Source organism: Equus przewalskii, chromosome 31 (genome assembly GCF_037783145.1).
Source record: "Equus przewalskii isolate Varuska chromosome 31, EquPr2, whole genome shotgun sequence".
NCBI classification, from domain to species: domain Eukaryota; kingdom Metazoa; phylum Chordata; class Mammalia; order Perissodactyla; family Equidae; genus Equus; species Equus przewalskii.
Window position 1 is genome coordinate 15,973,158 of NC_091861.1, and position 22,237 is coordinate 15,995,394.

The 22,237-nt window shown below is 33.4% G+C and overlaps 1 protein-coding gene across 1 annotated transcript in view; it reads left to right on the forward strand.

Moving 5' to 3' along the window:
* USH2A (usherin) overlaps window positions 1-22,237 on the forward strand; it is a 746,622-nt gene that overhangs the window by 105,212 nt on the left and 619,173 nt on the right. Inside the window, exons 10-11 of the mRNA XM_070602521.1 lie at window positions 11,101-11,296; window positions 14,106-14,236. Coding sequence (XP_070458622.1) covers window positions 11,101-11,296; window positions 14,106-14,236 — 327 coding nt within the window. The remainder of the gene's footprint in view (window positions 1-11,100; window positions 11,297-14,105; window positions 14,237-22,237) is intronic.

Sequence of the window (22,237 nt, forward strand, 5' to 3'; positions counted from 1 at the left end):
AATGAAGGAAATGAATTCACTGAAAGAAATGAACTCTTGTTGCATCATCCATTGATTAATTTATTCTATCATTCATATATTCATTTGTTCATTGTTCATTCATTTCCTTACTCAATAAACATTTATTGAACAATTACAATGTTCCAAGCATTACGCAGGAATTCGTTAGATCAATTAAATTTTGTTCCTGCCTGAAGAAGCTCAGAGTCTAACAAGGACAGCAGAAAACTAAATGGACTATTATAGTATTCTATGATAATTGCAATCATTTTAAAAGTATAGACAAAATGCTATTTTCTCTATAAATGCTTAATGAAATAAGGCAGCACTCCATAGTTGTCCTTTGTCCTGAAATAGTATGTGCTAGACTTAAGAAAAACTAAAGGTTATTTCATTATTTACCATTATTTGAGAATTAACTACTTGTAAATTTTCCAGATGTGACTTTTTAAAATGAACATTTAAAAAATAGCTTAATTCAGGGGCTGGCCCCGTGGCCGAGCGGTTAAGTTCGCACGCTCCGCTGCAGGCGGCCCAGTGTTTTGTTGGTTCGAATCCTGGGCGCGGACATGGCACTGCTCATCAAACCACGCTGAGGCAGCGTCCCACATGCCACAACTAGAAGGACCCACAACAAAGAATATACAACTATGTACCCGGGGGCTTTGGGGAGAAAAAGGAAAAAATAAAATCTTTAAAAAAATAAATAGCTTAATTCATTTTTTGAAATCATTCAAAACCAGATTATTCACTTCTCCATTTTCTTTGTTTATATATATTTTTTATTTTATTGAGGTCACATCGGTTTATAACATTGTGTAAATTTCAGGTGTACATCATTATTTTTCCACTTCTGTTTAGACTGAATTGTATTCACCATCAAAAGTCTGGTTTCCATCCATCACCATACATATGTGCCTCTTTACCTCTTTCACTGCCCCCTCTTCCCCTCTGTTCTCTGGATCTATGTGTTTGTCTGTTTTATCATCTTCCACATATGAGTGAAATAATATGGTATTTGTCTTTCCCTGTGTAACTTATTTTGCTTAGCATAATTTCCTCGAGATCTGTCCATGTTGTTGCAAATGGTACAATTTCATCTTTTTTTTGGCTGAATAGTATTCCATTGTATATATATACCACCTCCTCTTTATCCATTCATCCATCGATGGGCACTTAGGTTGCTTCCAAGTCTTGGCTATTGTGAAACAAATACCATATGATCCAGCTGTTCCACTTCTGGGTATTTATCCAAAGAACATAAAACAATAATTCAAAAAGATATATGCACCCCCATGTTCATTTTGGTACTATTCACAATAGCCAACACTTACCTGTTTTCTTAATCTGGGAATGTTGAAGGCAAGTTAAGTTGTTTTTGAAGACTCACAGTTCTCATTTTGAACTTGAGCTTTCAAAGGTCCCTGAGTCTTTTAGTCTGTTGAGCTCTTCTGTAAGTAACTTGCAGGAAGACCCTTCTACCCCCAAACTTCATGCATCTTTGGCTAAGAGGACATTTTCTTCTTTCTTCCTTCAAAGATATGTAATGAGCATTTAAGATTGTTGGGTGAGGAACTGAATAAATGAGGTGCTTCTATAAATTTCTTTAAAATTTCTTATGTGTAAGTTTATATTTTCTCTGTAAATTTGAAGATATTAAGAAAGAATGGATCAAAATTGGGACCAACAGGAGTAGAGTTGATAAAAAATGCATTTGGACCTGTGGATTATCTTTGAAAGATTGTCTTTGCTAATCTATAATAGTAACAAAAGGACACTGTATTCCAGTTTAATGACCCAGAAGAGAGAAATGTCATTGTGTATTATTAGAATATAATGTAATAAAATAAATTTCATCAGTGTTGTCTAGATTCAATGATTATTCTATGATTTTCCTACCTGAGTTAGTGGAGTTGATTAGTGGCCTTTAAGAAGCTATTAAAATGAAAGCAGTTAAATGAGTCAGTGATAAAGATCCTCAACCCCGATAATGCCATTGTCTAATCTTATAATCTGAGCATCCAGGGACAAATCAGGGGGAATCCAGTTGTTACATAAGAAACTGAAATACAATTGAAAGTGACAAATGATCAACTAGAGATTGGGAAAACCTTAAGTAGAAATTCATCTGGTTCGGAAACTGCATAAAATATAAGATTTGCAAATATTTCTAGATATTAAATGAAACCTTAAAGTCATTGATAGAAAAAACATAAAATTTGTAAGAATTAAAAAGCTTACTCATAATTTACTCATATTTCTTACATTTTGTCATGGTTCTCCTTGTATTATCTGAAAGGAGTTGTAAAGAAACACAATTATGAGACCCAAAAGTTTCCTGAAATTTTATAATCAAAGGGTAGACGAGAAAGTATTCCTTCTCTTATATCTTTCTTGGTAAACCACTCAAATTGATAATAACACCTCCTCATCCTTAAGATCAAGGGCCAAAATATGTCAGTGTGTCATTCAGTTCTGTATCTTTTAAATGAAATTTTACAGCAGAAATTTAAATTGTCATCTCTCAAAATCCTTACTTCTATATATTAATCTCATTGTTTTGAAAAATTTTTATTTTTACAATTCATACTCTGTTTACTGGTAATTCGTAAACTCTTTCAGCCTACATTGTACTTGAAAAAAGAATCATTTTCTCTGTAGTATCTTACTGATCTGTGTATAATTTAAAACGGGAACATTTTAATTTTCTTAACTTTTCTTAGTGAAATGTTACATGCAAATGATCTATAATTTTCTTGTAACTATCCATGCTTTTGTATTTTATTTGGCCCTCATTTAAAAAAATACATTAGTAATAAATATATATTGTGAAAAAAATAAAGCTATAAAAAGTAAAAGTCATCTGTATACCACTCATAGATAACCTTAGCAAATGCTCTTAGTTTATACCCTCTCAGATTTTTTACTATTGTTCTTCTAAATAAATTTATATCTTAAAGGTGTAACTCTATATCCATATCCACAGATGAATCTACATTTATTTAGAAAATAGGATTATACTCCACATATTATTTTAACCAGGTTTTTAAATTCAACCTATATTATGAATACTTTTCTATATTTATATTTATGAATGTTTATGTTGTATTTCTTTGAAGGTGTATGACGTTTTCAACCCATTCACTTACGTTTAGGCATTTAATTTCTATTCTTTTCTTTACTGTTATAAAAAATCTTTCTCAAATAGTTTTAGAAATGTATTTTTCTGAATTCCTGATGGAATTGTTGGGTCCAGTGGAAGGTACACTGATGTCGTCCTGGTGGGTGCGGAAAAACTGCTCCCCTAGGACTAGCATCTGCACTGCGCTTTCTACAAACTCTTGCACCCTAGTATTATAATAATAGCTAAAAATAAATTTTAATTTGAGAATTTAAAATGATCGCTATGCTTTTCTTTAAGAAGAGATAAAATGTTACTGATATTTCTGTACATCTTTTTTTGTCCACAAAAGGAAGGCTACGCATTCTCAATAACAACTACTTGGTAGGAACCAAACCACTCCATTAGGCCAGTGGCAAATTCCACTTTGATTTTGAACATTAAAGAAACCAGGATTGTGTCTTCAGAGCATTGGTGCAGTATTCAGTCCAGTCTTATTTACAATAAGTCTTTGTTGACAATAAGGATAAAATCTTAAATGAGGCTTTTTTAGATCATAATCAAAAAGCAAAAATATTGTCTTCCTAGAAATATCAAAGGAATGCTTTTGCTGGATTTACTCCACTAACTCGTGTAGGCAACATCCCAAACTCACACAGCCAGCAGTTGCTTTGCAGAAGATGAGCTGCATGTGTAATCAGTGTGACAGGACCACAGGCTCCAGTTCATCATTTCCACCAACTTTCATTCAAGAAAGCATAACTTGAATAACAAAAGCATTCTCATTGGGTGAGCAAAGTCATCAATAAGAGTACTTCAAAATGAAGTGAAAAATAAGCTTTAGGAATTGTCTCCTGGAAAAATTTTGCATTTGGTCAAAGTCTGCAGTAGGATAGAGTTCGTTTAAAAATGGGGAATGAGGATAATTGCACAGCTAATTGACCTGGGGAGGAGAACTGAATGAGCTCGTTTCTCTCCTCCAAAGCCAGTAAGTCAGAAAGTGACTTTTGATCTATTCTTCCACTTATCCAATTAGAACACATCTCCCCCATACTTACGGGGAAGTAATACTAGAAGTAATAGTTATTTCTTAATGATATCTGATAGCTCCTAGGAAGTAGGTGTATATAAAGCCTCTTCTGTAGTTGTACTTAGAGATGATAAAATTAACCAGAAATGAATTTGGTCATAAATTGTTCCTTCCTCCACTCTGTAGGCTACATACTCAAAATCAGATCATGGATGAGTACATTGACAATCACAGAATCCCCTATTAATGGCTATAGACCATATAGTGCATAGGGACAGTCTTATAGACTGCTGGTATCACTTGAACTTGAGAGCAATACCTCAGTTGGATTGTTACCCCTCGCTGCCTCTTCTTCCTCCTCTTCTATCTTGTAACTTCCAAATTTTGGAAGCATAATATGTGCCAGACTTTGTATTGAGCATGATTTAAATATTATCACTTATCCTCAGATTATTTTGAGAGAATACTAATGAAGATATTGAGTTAAGTTGTCTTCCTTTACAGATGAGGAAGCTGAGATTCACAGAGGTAAAGTGGACTCAAGGACTCACTGTCCAATTATATTGTTCATATTACTTCACATCTTCACTCTTCAGTTACTAATCTAATAATAAAGTAGTGGACAGTGTTTACTGAGGGCTGACTATGTGACATTCTGCTAAGGACTTGGTCTTTATGGCAACATTATGAGGCAGGTATTATTACTCCCATGGTAGAGATGAGACAAATAAGGCTTAAAAAGGTAGAATTCATTATACAAGAACACAGGACTAGCCAATCAAGAAACAGAAATTAGACGTAGAATAATATCTGACCCGAGGCCTTGAGAATTCAGTGAAATAATCTATTTTAAATGCTTAATATAGTGCCCAACATTAGAAAGTATGCATTTCATGTTACTTTTCACGGTTGCCTTTTCTTAGTTAATGGCAGCACCAGTGATGGAACTAAAATGTCTGACTTTAAGTCTCTATCTAATTTCTAACTTTTAATTCTATGAAATAAATTTGATTTATGAATGGTTATTGCTAGTGAGAGAAAACAAAGAGGTCAATTCCCCCACTTTTAAATGTTTTTGTCTGAAGACCCATAGTTGACAATATTCTAATGATTACTCCACATCTCTCTTTTACAAAATGAGTTTCATTTTGTATTTTAAGTGGTTTATGCAAATCATCTAATAATAACAGCCAGTTCTGAAGACTTGACATAAACATAGCTTTCTTTATTAATTATTCCCGTTGAATCCCCTCTCTAAATTTCCTGAAGAATGGCTTTCTTTGAACATGAATATCATCGTTAGATGTGAATTTTCAGTTAATAGCTTAACAATTGTCTATTAAGCTCCTACTGTGTGGATGACACAGGGAGTATAAAAGTCAATAACTTGCATTTCCTGAAAGATACATATAGGTTAACCGATCATTTCAGCTCAAAGTGATAGGAGCATGGTCAAGGTATTAATGGAATGCTGTGGGAGAACAGAAGAGGAGCAACCATTGCAACCCAAAGGTTAGAAATGGTTTCAGGGAGAAAATATCTTCATCATCCAAAAAGAATATGATAACAATTTTTTATATTGACCAAAAGGTAAGGGTGCATTCTCTACCACTTGTTAAATGCACCCTTACCTGCTGTGAAAATTGTGACTTAATGTTTACATTGCCATTATCTCTTTTTTTTCTCAGCTAAGTAGAAAACTGCAGTGTGTTTTCATGCTAGAATTTTCAGAATACCGTAAAACAGAAAGACACTGGACAATTAAATTCTTATTTTTTTCTTTTAAAAATATTAAGGGAAAAAATATTCAACAATGAACTAGTAGGAGAAAATAAATATTGGCAAAAAATGCTTTTGACCATAGTTTGTTCCAATAATGATTATGGATTGTGTCAAATAAACTGTTCTAAAATATTAAATATTTATTGCAGAAAATAGAAAAAGAAATGACCTTTGTTATCCAAAATGTCAAAATGTCAAAATTTCTAACAATGTTAATTTAAAAAACCAAATAGCAAAGGACCATTATTATGAATAGATAGGGAGACTTTTCGAGACTATTTTGCATGGTTTGACTCTCCTTATTCATAATTTCAATATGTAACTCTGGAATAAATTGGGCATTTTTGTAAGTCACATTAAGTATTTCAGGGGAAAAAAAGGTAAGAAGAATAATTCAGGAATTCTAGTATGTATGTATGTTTGTATTTATTTTAAATCTTATCTTGAATCAATCATACTTTATATGCAATATAACTTAAACTCTAATAGGTTTTAGTGTGTGTACAAAATGAGAATTTTCTGATTATTCAGATATTAAAGTTAATAAATTCAAATACATATTGATTCCAAATTAAAATTTTAAAGTTTTATTTATTTTAATGTCTTTACAAAAATATAGAGCACTCTAACTTATGAATATAAATGCAGAAATCCTAAATATTTTTAGGCATTATTTACCGTTAATGATGTTGAGTTTATTCTAAGAATGCAAGCATAGATTCTAATTAACCTCTTAACCTGTAACATAATTTATCAACTCAAGAGGTCAAAAAATTAAATCAAAACATTTAATAAAATTGACAATGTATTTCTCATTTTTTTATATAAAAGCATTGTTTATTTTGGAATAGAGATTTCTTTTCTTAAACGATAAAGATTATCTACTTGAAATCAATAGTCAGCATCATTATAAAAGTTGTAACATTAAAGACATTTTGATTAAATTCAGAAATAATGCAAATTTGCATACCATCACAACTGTGCCATATATATTAACTATTGTGCTGAAAATTTGGGCCGGTAAAGTAGAAGAAAATAAAATATAAGTACATATTAATAGTTGTAAACTAAATCCTCACTATTTTACAGGCAAAAGAAAAATGTACCTAATATATAAGATAGTTAAAATCAGTAAGAAAAAATGAATAGGCAAAATAAAAATGAACAGTTTCCTCAGAAAAGATTATATTTGACAAAGAACCAGATGAAAAACGTGTTTTGGTTACTGGTAACCAAAACAATACATACTAAAACAGTGATAAATAGTCTTCTAAAATCAAAATATTGAAGAGATAATCATAGGTTTAAATTGAGCAGAACATAAAAAAAATGGACAGTCTCAGATATTGCTGATGGATCTATAAACAAATTTAATTTCTGTGGAAGGAATTCGGCTATATTTTAAAAAAATCTTTAAAAATATTTCCACCCTTTTATAATGTAATTTCATCGCTTATAATTCTCATAAGGAAATATTCAGCTATGTCCAAACAAAAGGAAAAAACTAGAAAAAGCAAAATGTTTCTTCAGTAGTTGCAGAAGGGCTAAATAAGTTATTTATGAATAAAATGAGAAATAATGCAGTAAAGTTCATGATATTTAATCATATAGGGCTATGTATTTGTGTGTATTCCCAATTTTGAAAAAATATACACATATACAAGTTTTGGAAGAAATTGTCTCATTAAAATATTTTGGCTTACCAGTTTGCAGTTGAATTATCAGTTATTTTTATTTTCTAATTCATTTATTTGTCTTATAAAAAGTATAGTATTACTTTAATTATGCTAAAATTTTAACTCAGTTCAGGTCAATAGTTACTTAAAATTTTGCTTTGTCCATAAATTGAATTTATATTAGAAAATTTAAAATCTTTAATGTTTAAAAATATTTCCAGCTTTAATTGAATTGTCCCAGTACATAACAAGTCTCTTATGTGACTTAGTAAGGTTTTCTTTGGTTACACAGGCAGTCCATTCTTTGCACAGTTCTAATCTGCATGAATTTCAGTTACTATAGTTTAGTTAAATAACACCAATCCTCCAACAACATTGTTCAAATATTGGTTATCATGGTATATTAGCTGTGAGTAATTGCATAAAACACAGATTTTGTTGCTGGCCCTTCAGTCCACAGATTACTACATAAATAACAGATGTGCATCTTGTTCAGTGACCAATCATGTCTCTTCTCTCAAAATCTGTTGGTGGCTAGTCCGTGCACATCCCTTATCCAGTTCATTCACAAAGAAGCCTGTAGCTGTGTTGCCTCCTTGTCTGTCAGTGGTAAACCCATGCGACATCTTACAAACATGAATATTCAAAAAGAGGAATTGGCCAACAAAGATGAAAGTGCTGCAAAGAAAGAAAGTGCTAGAAGTGAAATTCCAATTGAACTTTTCTTCTTATAGAAGAAACAGCTGATTACTGCCACTATTTGGGAAACTTTATATTTGCAGCCAGAGCAACACCATGAAGGCAAGCTCAACATAAATGAGGATGGTAGTTGTGATAATAGGGTACAGATATCCTAGAGGAAGTGATGCCAACAAAACCTTTACATGAAAGGGATTCTCAGAGGTATTTCACGACACTGAAAGCACAAAGGTTAAAATGATGGAAGCTGATCTGTACTTAGAAAGGAATATGAGAATTCACCAAGGCATAGAAAAGATGCTTGCTCAGTATGGAAAGTTCCAGGAAAAGAGAGGAAGCACTCTTCCAGCTGCTCAATCAGGTTTTTAACAAAAAATAAAATAATTTAGTTCTCAAAGTTTCTAATCTTAAATTACAGCCTGCTATATGTTAGTTTTACGATTTTTAAATTTCCCTTTACATTTACAATGGACAGTAAGGAAATTTTTAAAGTTTTACCTTTACTTATTCCTTCCTCGATGCTCTTTCTTTATGTAGATCTGAGTTTCTGACCTCTAGTATTTTCCTTCCTCTAAAGAACTTGTTTTAACATTTCTTGCAAGGCAGGTCTACCGGCAACAAATTTCTTCAATTTTTGTCTGTCTGAAAAAGTATTTCTCCTTCACTTTTGAAGGATGATTTTGCATGGTGCAGAATTCTAGGTTGGTGTTTTTTCTCTCTCAACACTTTAGGTCTTTCACTCTACTCTCTTCTTGCTTGCATGATTTCTAAGGAGAAGCTGGATGTAATTCTTATCTTTGTTTCTCTATAGGTAAGATGTTTTTGAATTCTGGCTTCTTTGGGGATTTTTTTTCTTTATCTTTGATTTTCTGTCATTTGAAAATGGTTTGTCTTCGTGTAGTTTTTTTAGCATTTAACCTGCTTGGTGTTCTCTGAGCTTCCTGGATCTGTGGTTTAGTGTCTGACATTAAATTGGGGAGAGTCTCAGTTGTTATTGTTTCAGATATTTCTCCTGTTCCTTTTTCTCTTTCTCCCCCTGCTGGTATTCCTGTCATGTGTATGTTTTAGACTTTGTAGTTGTCCCACAGTCCTTGGACTTTTTGTTTTGTTTTTTCAGTCTTGAGAATTCTATTGATCTATCATCTAGTTCAGAGATTCTTTCCTCAGCCACATCCAGTCTACTAATAAGCCCATCAATGGTATTCTTCATTTCTGTTACAGTATGTTTGATCTCTAGCATTTCTTTTTGGTTCTTTCTTAGGATTTCCATCTCTCTGCTTACATTGCTCATCTGTTCTTGCGTGCTATCTTCTTTATCCCTTAGAGCCATTAGCATATTAATCATAGTTATTTCAAACTCATAGTTATTTTAAATTTAATTTCAACATCCCTGCCATGCCTGGTTCCAATGCTTACTCTGTCTCTTCAGATTATATTTTTTGTCTTTCGGTATGCCTTGTAATTTTTTCTTGATAGCCAGACATAATGTGCCTGGTAAAAAGAACTGTTGTCAATAAGCCTTTAGTAACGTGGTGGTGAGGTGTGGAGTAAGCATTCTATAGCCTTATGTAGCCTATGCCTCTGGACTGTGAACTACACAGTTGCTTTTCAGTTTTTCTCCTCTCATAGGTGGGCAGGATGGCTAGAGTGGGCTGGAGTTGGATATTTCCCTTCTGCAGGTCAGTTAGGCTCTGATAGTACCCCAGCAGGTTAGGGTCTGGCTAACTAGTTTCTCCTGAGGACAGTATTGTTAGGAAGAACAGAGTGTTCTAATATATTTCCAAATGATTCCTTTCCCCTCCCCCAGCTAGAAGCTCGATGAAATTGTTTTTCTGATATTTACTGTGACAAGTTGGTCAAGCTTCTGGAAGTAAATCTCATGAAATTGTGGGATCCTCCTTAAAACTAGGTCCCCCTGGAGTTTTCAAATCTCAGATTTGTCCATACTGAACTTCCAGTAGTTCATCAATTACACTTCAGGATTTTCTACCCCAGCACTGCTCGTGAGTCTCTGCTCCTATAGCTGGGACTTCCTGTATTTTCCTGTCTGTCTCTCCAATCTTGAGGGCAGCAATTTGCCCTATGTTTCCCCTCTCTTATGGATACAAGAAGAGTTGTTGATTTTTCAGTCTGTTCAGCTTTTTACTTGTTGTTAGGATGGAGCGGTGACTTCCAAACTCTTTACCTGTGGAACTGGAAACTGGAAGTCAAGTTTTTAACGTTGTGACAAAAAAAAATTTAAAGGTCAGCAAACAGTAATAACTTTTCCCATTGATTGTTTAAAATCTCTTTGTATGGTTTCAGCTTACATGGTTACTTTTACGATTCCACGCTACTATGCCTGTAATATGCTAATTTCTGATTTATAAAACAGTTTTCAAAATACAGTAGTTGCAGACTTTGTTTCATTTTGTTTTGTTTGCTTGGTGAGGAAGACTGGCCCTGAGCTAACATCTGTTGCCAATCTTCCTCACTTTTTGCTTGAGGAAGAGTGGCCCTGAGCTCACATCTGTGCTGATCTTCCTCTACTTTGTATGTGAGATGTGCCACAGCATGGCTTGATAAGCAGTGTGTAAGTCTGTGCCCAGGATCCAAACCCACGAACCCTGGGCCAGTAAAGTGGAGCATGCAAACTTAACCGCTGTGCCACTGTGCCAGGCTTGTATAGTTGCTGGCTTTTAGCTCTTTGATATTGGCTTTACATCTAATGAAAGTGCCTGATATGTAAATGAAAAGAAAAAAATCGCAGCTTTACATTTCTTTCTGGTTCTGATATCACTTTATTGTTCTAGTGTGACCACTGCTTGCCTCTTTATAATGACAAGCCTTTCCGCCAAGGTGATCAAGTTCACGCTTTCAACTGTAAACCTTGTCAATGCAACAGCCATTCCAGAAGCTGCCACTATGACATCTCAGTGGACCCGTTTCCATTTGAGCACCCCAGAGGGGGTGGAGGAGTTTGTGATGATTGTGAGCATAACACTACAGGTAACTGGCAAACAATACAAATAACATGAATAACAAAGACTGACTTGGCTTTTGAGGCCCATTTGCTTCTATATACAATGCATATTATTTTAAATTATTTTTATTTCTATCTTATTTAAGAAAGTCCTTTCACGCTGTTAAGTTTGAAAACCAAATCCAGTTCATCAGATCTTCATAATTCCAAATAATTAAGTAGTTTTCAGAAATAGCACTCTAGTCTTAGACTGTATCTTTTAAGAAAAAGGATTTTTCTTTAAAGTTCATACCGTTTGATTAAACTATGAATATATTTTGGATAACTCAAGAATTACTAGTTTCAGTATATACATATATATATATCTCCTTAAAATAACTTTCCTTGTGTGACCCTGATCTTTCATTATGTCTCGATCCTCATGTGGAGATGTTTATATGCATTCAGATTTGGCATGGACCCTGGTAATCTGGGAATACTCTTTTTAAAAATGCTAATTAAAGGCAAATGATGATTATCAGTCTTGTTCTAAAACGATGCAGCATTTTGACTAGCTCTTGAAAATTACTATTTTCTGAAGAGCTGGTATGTTAAAAACAGAAATAAACAACACCAGAATTGGTAAAATATAATGGCCCAAGTCTAATGAGTTTGAAAGTGTGCCACTCTTAAGTGTGAATGGATTTATTAGATAACTATTGATGACCTAAGAAGTCACAAGAACTTGACTAGGTGCTGAAAATATAAAGATAAACAAGATAATGAATTTTCTGGTCTTTGTATGGATTTTTGCGTGGTGGAAAAGATGTACTATTAAAGGAAAAATTACAAAGTTATCTTATGAGTGCTAAGATAGGACAAGTATAGCAAGAGTTAAGCAGATGAAGGAGTGAGAGGGAGCGGGGGTAGGGAATCAAACAAAGGTTTCCAGTAAGAAAACAGTTGTGCAATGGCCTAGAGGAGAGAGAAACAAGGTACCTTTGAAAAACTGATGGAAAGGCAAATGGCTGATTATAAGAAAAGGTGCTAGGAATGAAGGAGGGGCCAGATTGTAGAAAGTTCTATAAACCATGATAAAGAGTTTGGATTCTATCCTAAGATTAAAGAGATAACACTTAAGGGTTTTATACAGGAAAAGGATATAATAAGTTTTGTGTTTTTACAAGACTCATCTGATTATAAAGTGGAGAATGGATTGGAGAGTGTCAAAAGTGGTTTGGGAAAATCAGTTAGAAGGATGCTACAGTAGTCCAGTTAGGAAATAATGCTGGAGTACATTTAAGGTGGTGTAGATAGAGAGTAGCGGATCCAAGAGATGTTTAGGATGGAAACTGACAGCATTTTCTGAGCAAGGTATGGGTATAGGTAAGGGAAGGAAGAAAAGTCAAGACTCATGCTTAAGGTTCCAGTTTGAGTAACAGGGTCAACGTTGGTGCCAGCCATTGAGACAGAAACACAGGAGGATCAAGCTAAGGGAGAAAATGGCAAGTTCTATTCTGGACATGCTCGCTGAGTGTTTCCAAGAAGCACAGGAGAAAATCTCTTGTGGGCAGTTGGAAACCATTCTGAAGCTCCTTTCTTTTGCAAAGAGCTTTTTTGTGATGCCTCAGGAAAGGTCATTATGATCTATACACTTTGGTGTCACCTTATGTTTATTACAGTTTGTAAATGTACATTTATCCGTGTAGTTATTTAATTAAGATTCATCTTACCCACTAGACTTCAGGAAAGCTCTGTGAGAGGGTGCAATGTGTATTTTGCTCACTACTGTATTCCTCATCACTTAGCACAGTGATTGGAACATGGTAATCACCGAATAAATATTCATTGAATAATAAATAAGGAGAGGTTTCTAGATTGGAGATAGAGAGTTGAGAGTCAGCAGCATATGTAAAGGGAATATTCTAGAAATATTATAAATCCATTTAAGTTTTAATTAGTCCATAGCCAATATCCATCAGAATGTGGGTTTTCTCTTGAGATTAAGTTATTTCTAGTCTTCGAATAATGGGCCAATTTCAGTAATAGTCAAGTAGTTGCATAATGTTTAAAGGGGAATTTGCTAGCCTTGAGTAGCATTTCAGCTTATTTCAGTGGTCTTAAATGCTATTCACATTCACTTTAGTTTAGGTTGTTTCTTATATAAAATGGCATGGGAAATTTTCTGATTAATAAATTATAATAAATTAATTATATAATCAATAAGCTATAGGAATTACCTAATATTTCTAATACGTCAGGCTATTCTAATATTTAAAATTTGATATATCTAGATATAATACGTTTCTATTTTGATATTTGAAATGAAAAATAATGGCCATAAGCACTAACAGAAGCATCTGCTTTTATTCATGTTAGCTATGGAATAATAAATTGCATCAAGAGCAGTCTTCTATTTTACAAGAGTTAGTTCTGGAAAAATATTTCTAATATTACATACTTACTTGCTCCTAACTGTGCAACTGCCATCTACTACACATATAGAAATTTCTCACATTTGATTTAGATTAAGCGCCTGACCCTAGAAATAAAGAAAACTTTTAAGTTTAGAAACAAACTCTTCCAAAATGGATGGTCTTCTACAAAGCACCGCTTTTTAGAAGTGTGGTGTTATATAACAGATGGGAGTTTAATGAAGTAAAGCACAGTTTGTAACAGGTTCATTGTTTCATATGCTCTGGATCACTAAATTGGCAGGTAGAGATGAAAGGTGCATTAAAATGGACGTCCCGAAAATTATAGAATTCCCTCAAAGGAATACGGTCTTTAATTTTGAATTATGCAGCTGATTTTAATGAATTGGAAGTCATAATGCATAACCTTTCCCTGATGCAGGAAAGAACTGCGAGCTGTGTAAGGATTACTTTTTCCGACAAGTTGGTGCGGATCCTTCAGCCATAGATGTTTGCAAACCCTGTGATTGTGATAAAGCTGGCACTAGAAACAGAAGCCTCCTTTGTGATCAGGTGAGTTCTCAGTATTGAAGGTGAAGAATTGCTCTCTTTCAGAAACTAATCTAGGAAATGTCCTGCTAGTGGAATTGAGGACTTTATTCACAGCAAATCCTCTGTGTGTGTTTACGTTTCAAAGAGATGGCCGCTTTAGGAGTGTTCCTGTGCAATTTTTAATATGAGCATGAGATGTAAGGCTACTTAGGTGGTCTTTTACATATAAGAAAGGCTGTATTTATTTTTAATCTTACAAATGACAAAAAAATTGAGATGTAGGGGATTCTAAGTAAACTGGGAGATGAATTTATGTCTTGGAACTATTGGTGAATTAATATTAATAAATGATATTAGTTAAACAAGGATAGTTTTCCTCCCAACTCCACAGAAGAGATTGTAGACAAATTTACTTACACATAGATCCAAATGGAAATTATGATAGCCCTACTTCTAAATTTCTTATTCCAACCTTCTATCTATCTTAGCGGTACAATGGATTTTTATAATTGTATACATTTTTATTACCAACATCACAAATATTGATGTCTGACCTACATGAATACAGATTCTAATTAACCAGGGTGCATATATCCTATCTCAAGTCAGAAAAAGCAGCTCCACATTTAAATGTGGTGTCTTCAGGTGGAGATTTGTACCTGTTCAGATAATACTAATACATGAAAATGGATAAAGGGCAAGTTTACTTTGACGAACCAATTCAATGATTGTATTAATTTTTAATAATTACATATTCTCTTGTAAATAATTGAGAATGTAATGGCTAGGAGCACAAGCCACAACCCAGTTAAAGAAAAAACTTTTTAAAAGTTACAGAGTGAAGAAAATAAGTTCAAGGCAAAATATGTTTGTCATGTAATATTCAGCATGTGTTAAAAACTGCTTTAAAAAATAAAAGCCAACTATAAACAAGGCCAAAATATGGATTTCAAGACCTTCAGAGTGACCATAGTGTATTAATAAAAGAATATTATGTGCTTCTTTGGAAAGCTCAAGAGTGGAAAAATAATTAAAGGCAATTTCTACTGTTTTTATTTTAGGATATTGAGGAATTATTTTCTCAGAAAGTCATATTACAATTTTACACATTTCAGTCAGTAAAATCTAACTATGTCTTTACACAACTCATCTTTGCACATTTGTACTGAATTTTCAGCATGGTTCTCTTTTGCTTGTTATTTAAGTCTCAGCTCAAAGATTGATATATCTTTTGAGATGTCTTCAACTAACCACCCAATTGCAGAACATTCTCAAATCACTGTCATTTACATCTCCTTCTGTTGTTTTCATTACAGCCTTTGTAAAATTAATTTATTTGTTTACTCCTTTGTCTTCTCTCTGTCCAACATAAGAAGAACAATTTCAGTCGTATGTTAAACACCCAATAAATATTTATTAAATAAATGTTGGGTGAATGAAGAGAGACCCTGTCTGAGGGCAATCTCATTGTCAGATGGTCATTTGGAATAATTATTATAATAATAGCATTAAGTAAAATTTTCACTTACGTAAGAGTTTTCCTCCCTGACGATCTAAGATCAAGTAAATTTGGTATATAGTTTTTCAATATTATATACCAAAACTGTGAAGTAAAGCTCTACCTCCCAAAGGCTCATTTCTATGTCATAACCAATATGAAGTGAAGTGCTGCAGATTTGTGTCTCAGTTCCACAACCCACGTATGCAAGAAATTTAAACCTATTTTTCTAAAATTTCTAATTCAGGTCCATTTCATTGGGGTGGGAGACAGTTTGGGGTAGTTCTGTGCTTGTAAATATTTAATAACTGGGTATCTTGGAGGAAAAAAGAAAAGCTCACTATGGTCAATGTCAAACTACCAATGAGATGTCATCAACATGGAGTTGGGACAAAATGCACTTAATATAGATGCAATATAAATGCAATCTATATAGAATATAGAATATAGATTGCTCCAGCACACCACTTGCTCTGGTCCTCTTTCTCCATCTGTCACAGGATGGATCTAATTTGGGGGTGGAATTGTAGATGAGTGTACCCAGAGCAAAGACATTTGAGAGAGTGTGGACTCTTTGGCCCTTGAAATCATCAAAACATGCAGGCATCCTTTGAGATCTCCTTGAAACAGGTATTCCTCTCCCTCTCAATGAGGGAGGTGTTCTCAGAGGCCTAGCATGGAATCAGAACTCTGAGCCCTGCCCAGAGGCAACAAGATAACTCACCCCTACTGGGTTAATGGACACAGAGTGGAGAACCTGGACTTCCACTCCAACCTGGCAATAGTAAGGCAGCATCCTCCTTTTACACCTGGAAGATTTTTGGAGGAGCCCTGCTAAAACAAAATATCTAAATAAGATTTAGTGTCTCATAACACCAAAATGTCCAGGTTCCAATAAAAAGTCACTTATCATGACAAGAACTAGGATGATTTAAAATGGAGTGAAAAAAGACAATCATCCATCATTTGATGTACCAGCATCAAAATGACATAGATGTTAGAATTATTATTCAGGGATTTTAAAGGAGTTTAAACATTCTGCAAAAAAAAGAAGCACACACTTGAAACATGAAAAAATAAAAAGTCTCAGCAAAGCAATAGAAGGTGTAAAAAAAGAACTAAGTGCAAATTTCAGAATTAAAAAACTACAATTACCAAAATAAAAAACATAACTCAATGGATAGAATTAATGAGTGGGCAGAATGGGAAGAATGGGCAGAATGGAGGGGAAAAGGAAAGGATCAATGAATTTGAAGGAAGAACGGTAGAAATGACCCAATCTGAACATCAAAAAGAAAACAAACTGAAAAAAATGAGCAGAGCATCAGAGACTTGTGGGAGTATAACAAAAGATCTAACTTTTGTGGCATTAGAGTCTAGAAAGAGAAGAAAGAGGATGGGGGTAAAAAAGCATTTGAAGAAATAATGGACAAAAATTCCCAAGTTTCACAAAAACCCCAAACTTATAGATTCAAGAAGCTGAATGAACCCTTCACAATATAAACTTTCACAATATAAACCCAAAGAAACCCACTCCAAGCACATTACAGCTGAACTTCTGAAAACTAAAAACAAAGAAAAAAATCTTAAAGGCAGTTAGAGAAAAGTAACATATCATCTATAGGAGAAAAGAAATTTGAATGACAGCAGATTTCTCATCAGAAACCATGAAGGTCAGGAGGAAGTGGCAAAATATTTTTTAAGTCCTAAAAAAAGAGAATTCTAACACAGAGTTCTATATTCAGTGAAAATATCCTTCAATAGTATAGAGCAAATCAAGACGTCTTCAGAAAAAGGAAAACTAAGAATTTCTCTCCAGCAGACCTACTATAAATATTGGCCAAAGGAACTTCTCTAAACCGAAAGGAAATGACAAATGAAGGAATCTTGAAATATCAGAAAGTAATAAAAAACATCAGAGCTAAAATATGGGTAAATACCATACACTTTCTTCTCTTGAGTTTTCTAAATTATGTTTGATGGTTGAAGCAAAAATTATGTCACTATATAATGTGGTTCTCAATATATTGGAGGAGATATTTAAGACAATTATATTAAAAATGGAGAAGGTAAAAAGCATGTAAGGGGAAGCAATTTTTCTATACCTAACTGAAATTGGTAAAATAAAAAACCAGCAGACTTTGGTATATTATCTGTATATATAATGTAATATCCAGAGCAACTACTAAAAAGGCAATAAAATGATGTATTCAAAAACACTGCAGATAAATCAAAGTTGACTTCTAAAATATGTAACCCACGAGAATACAGAAAAAAAGTAAATGAAATGAAAAACAGAACAAACAAAAAATGAAAAATAAGATAGTAGACTTATTAAACCTTAACATATCAATACTGATGTTAAATGTAAATGGTCCAATAAACCATTAAAATACAGAAACTGGCAAAATAGATTTAAAAAATCATGATCCACCATCTGCTGTCTATAAAAAATTCACTTCAAGTATAATAATATATGTAGTCTGGACATAAAAAAAGATAGAAAAACTTATACCATAAAGAAATTAATCAAAAGAAAGCAAGAGTTGAGCCAGCCCTGATGGTCTAGTGGTTAACATTCAGCGTGCTCCTACTCAGTGGCCCAAGTTCAGTTCCTGGGTGCAGAACCACGTTGCTCATCTGTCACCAGCCATGCTGGGGTGGCAGTTTACATAGAAGAACTACAGAGAGTTACAACTAAAACATACAACTATGTTCTGGGACTTTGGGGAGAAAAAAAGGAAGATTGGCTCAGGACCAATCTTTAAAAAGAGAAAAATAAAAGAATGCAAGAAGGACTGTAATATCAGATAATGTAGAGTACAGACCAAACAAAATTTCCCTAGACAGAGAGATATATTACACAATGATGAAAGGATCAATCAAGCAGAAGATATAGAAAACCTAAATGTATATGCACCAAACAGCAGAGCTGCAAAATATGTTAAGAAAAACTGATATACCTGAGACAGCAAATAGAAAAAGCAGAAATAGAAACTTCAATATACGCCTCAACAATTGGTAGAACAACAGAAAATCATCAAGGATATAGAACTCAACAACGTCTTTACCACCAAGATCTATTCGACATTTAATGAACAGACCACTCAACAACAGCAGGATACACATATACAATACACTTATACCAAGACAGACAATATCCTGGGACATAAAGCAAACCTCAATAAATTTCAAAGAACTGAAACTATACAGAGTATGTTCTTTTATCACAATAGAATCAAAGTAGAAATCAATAACAGGTAAACAAAAAATTTCCAATTACTTGGAAACCAAACAACACACTTCTAAATTATTCATGAGTCAAAGAGGAAGTCTCAAAAAATTTAAAAAGACAGTTAACTAAACGAGGATAAAAATATTAAAATTTGTGGATGCAGGTAAGGCAGTGATGCAAGAGAAGTTTATATGACTGTGTTTACTTTAGGAAAGAGAAAACATCTCAGATCAACCTTATGAACTCCCACTTCAAGAAATAACGAAAAAAAGAGCAAAATAATCTCAAAGCAAGCAGAAGAAGTGAAATAATAAAGCTAAGAGCAGAAATCAATAAACTTTAAAACAGAAAAACAATAGAGAAAATTAGTGGGAAAAAATGGGTCTTTGGAAAGGTCAACAAAATTGACAAGCATCTACCAAGACTAACAAAGAAAAAAGAGAGAAAACATAGATTACTAATAGCAGGAATAAAACAGGGTGTATTACTACAGATCTTGCAGACATCAAAAGAACAATTAAGGAATATTACCATACTCTACACACACATTTTACAACTTAGATGAAAATTCCAAGGAGCCCATTAAACAACTATCAGAACTAATAAGTAAATTCAGCAAAGTTGCAGAATACAAGATCAATAGGCAAAAATCAATTGTATTTGTATACCGTCACAATAGACATTCTAAAAATAAAATTAAGAAAGAAACTTCATTTAAATAGCATCAACAGAGTAAAATATTTAAGAATATATTTAATAAAAAAGCAGAAAATTTATATTCTTAAAACCACAAAATATTGTTGAAATAAATTAAAGACCTAAGTAAATGGAAAGACATCCGTTGTTGATGTATCAGAGGCTTAGTATTGCCAAGATGGTAATCCTTTTCAAACTGATCTACAGATTCAATACAATCCCTTTAAAAGCCAACTGGCTTCTTTATAGACATTTATGAGAACATCCTAAAATTCATATAATAATTAAAGGGACTCAGAACTGGCCAAAAGAATCTTGAAAAAGAAGAGTTGGAAGACTCACACTTCCAAATTTCAAAATTTACTAGAATGTTGCAGTAATCTAAACTGTATGATATGGTATAATAATAGATATGTAGATCAAGGGAATAATATTGAGAGTTTAGAAATAAACCCTCACTTCTACAGTTAATTGATTTTTGACAAGAGAGCCAAGACAAGTCAAAGGAGAAAGAATAGTCTTTCCAACAAATGATGCTGGGACAACTACTATATCCAAATGCAAAAGAACGAACTGGACCCCTACCTCACACCACATATAAAAATTAACTTAAAATGGAATAAAGAATTAAACGTAAGAGCTAAAACCATAAAACTCTTAGAAGAAAATACAGATGTAAATCTTCATGACTTTAGATTAGCCAACAGCTTCTTAAATATAACACCAAAATCGAAAGCAAGAAAAGAAAAATATGGATAAATTGGACTTCATTAAATTAAAAACATTTGTGTTTCAAAGGACACCATCAATAAAGTAAAGAAATGAGGCCAGCCTGTTGGTGTAGTGGTTAAGTTTGGCATGTTCTGCTTTGGTGGCCGAGGTTTGTGTGTTCAGATGCTGGGCACAGACCTATACCACTCATCAAGCCATGCTGTGGCAGTGACCCACATACAAAATAGAGGAAAGATTGCCACAGATGTTAGCTCAGGACCAATGTTCCTCAGGCAAAAAAAAAAAAAAAAAAAAAAGAAAGTAAAGAAACAGCCTAAAGAATGGGAGAAAATATTTGCAAAGCGTATGTCCAATAAGAGACTTGTCTCCAGTTTATGTAAAGAATCTTTATAACTCAATAATAAAAAGAGGCCCATTTAAAAAAACGAGTAAAGGATCTACATAGATAATTCTCCAAGGAAGATATACAAATGGCCACTAAGCACATGAAAAGATGCTTGGCACTTTTAGTCTTCCGAAAAATACAAATCAAAACCACAAAGAGACACCACTTCATATTCAGTAATGTGACTACTGTTAAAAGGACAAATAAGTGTTGATGTGGAGAAATTGGAATTCCCATAGACTGCTGATGGGAATGTAAAATAAACACCCATTTTGGAAAACAGTCGAATGTTTCACTAAATATTAAATATAGAGTTACCATATGACCCAGTACTTTCACTCCTGGGTATGTACCCAAACAGAATGAAAAAATATTTCTCATACAATCTTATTCATAAATGTTCATAGCTGCATTATTCATAATATCCAAAATGTGGAAATAATCCAAGTGTTATCAATTGGTGGATGGATAAATAAAATGTTGTATATCCACTCAATGGATTATTATTCAACAATAAGAAGAAAGGAAGTATTGACACCTATTACAACATGTGCTTTGGTCTCAGGAGTAGAAGCAATTCGTGGAAAGAGAAGACAATAATAGGGAAAGCTTTTCTAAGATGATTCTGTATGTCAATATTTTCCATGTGCAAAAATCTAGTTTAAAAATGCATAAAAGCAAAGACATGCTTTAAAATGTTTATATTTTTCTTTGTTATAAAAACACTTTCTTTTTTCTCTTTTCTAATTTGCATTGTTAACTTCTATAGTCAGAGGAAAATAAAGAAAATTCTCATTAAATCTGATATGTAGCCAGAGAACTACATATACGAATCTGAATCCAGATAATATGATAGAACTGTTCCATGCATTTAAAACTTCCACATTGTCTCTCTCTAAATTCCATTCATATTTTACTTCAATTTTTATTTTTTTCTCATGCTCCAGGTTCAGACCCAAAGTATATGGATTATTATTACCTGTGAAAATATAGTGTCAAGTACACCTAGCCTAAATAATGTTATGAAAGATTTCGAAAAGTGTTTACTGTTGTTTTCAATGGGATAACAGAATACATACTAAAAAAGTTGTCAACAATGTCAGAATTATAAACTGTAAAATTGAATTCAAGGACATTTTTTAAATTCATGCAATTGTAATCCTTAATAATATTAGGGAAGAAAATTAGGCAGTAGTTCAAGTCTCATTTTGTTCTAATAACTTAGGAATCAAGCCAGCCCCAAATAGCCTGAGTGCCTGTGCCGTGCGCTCCGTGTTCTGGAAGGGAACTTTCCCTTTGGCGGTTGTCATTTGAAACTCAATCCAATCTCATGAGATGTGGCATGTTTGCCTTATTATTCCATAAGAAATGTTGCAATTCTTCCTCATGTGAATGCCAAGATTTTGAGGATGGCATGAAGTCGTGCTCTGAGTCACTAAATCCTAAAAATACGAATGCCAAAGTCAAGACATATAG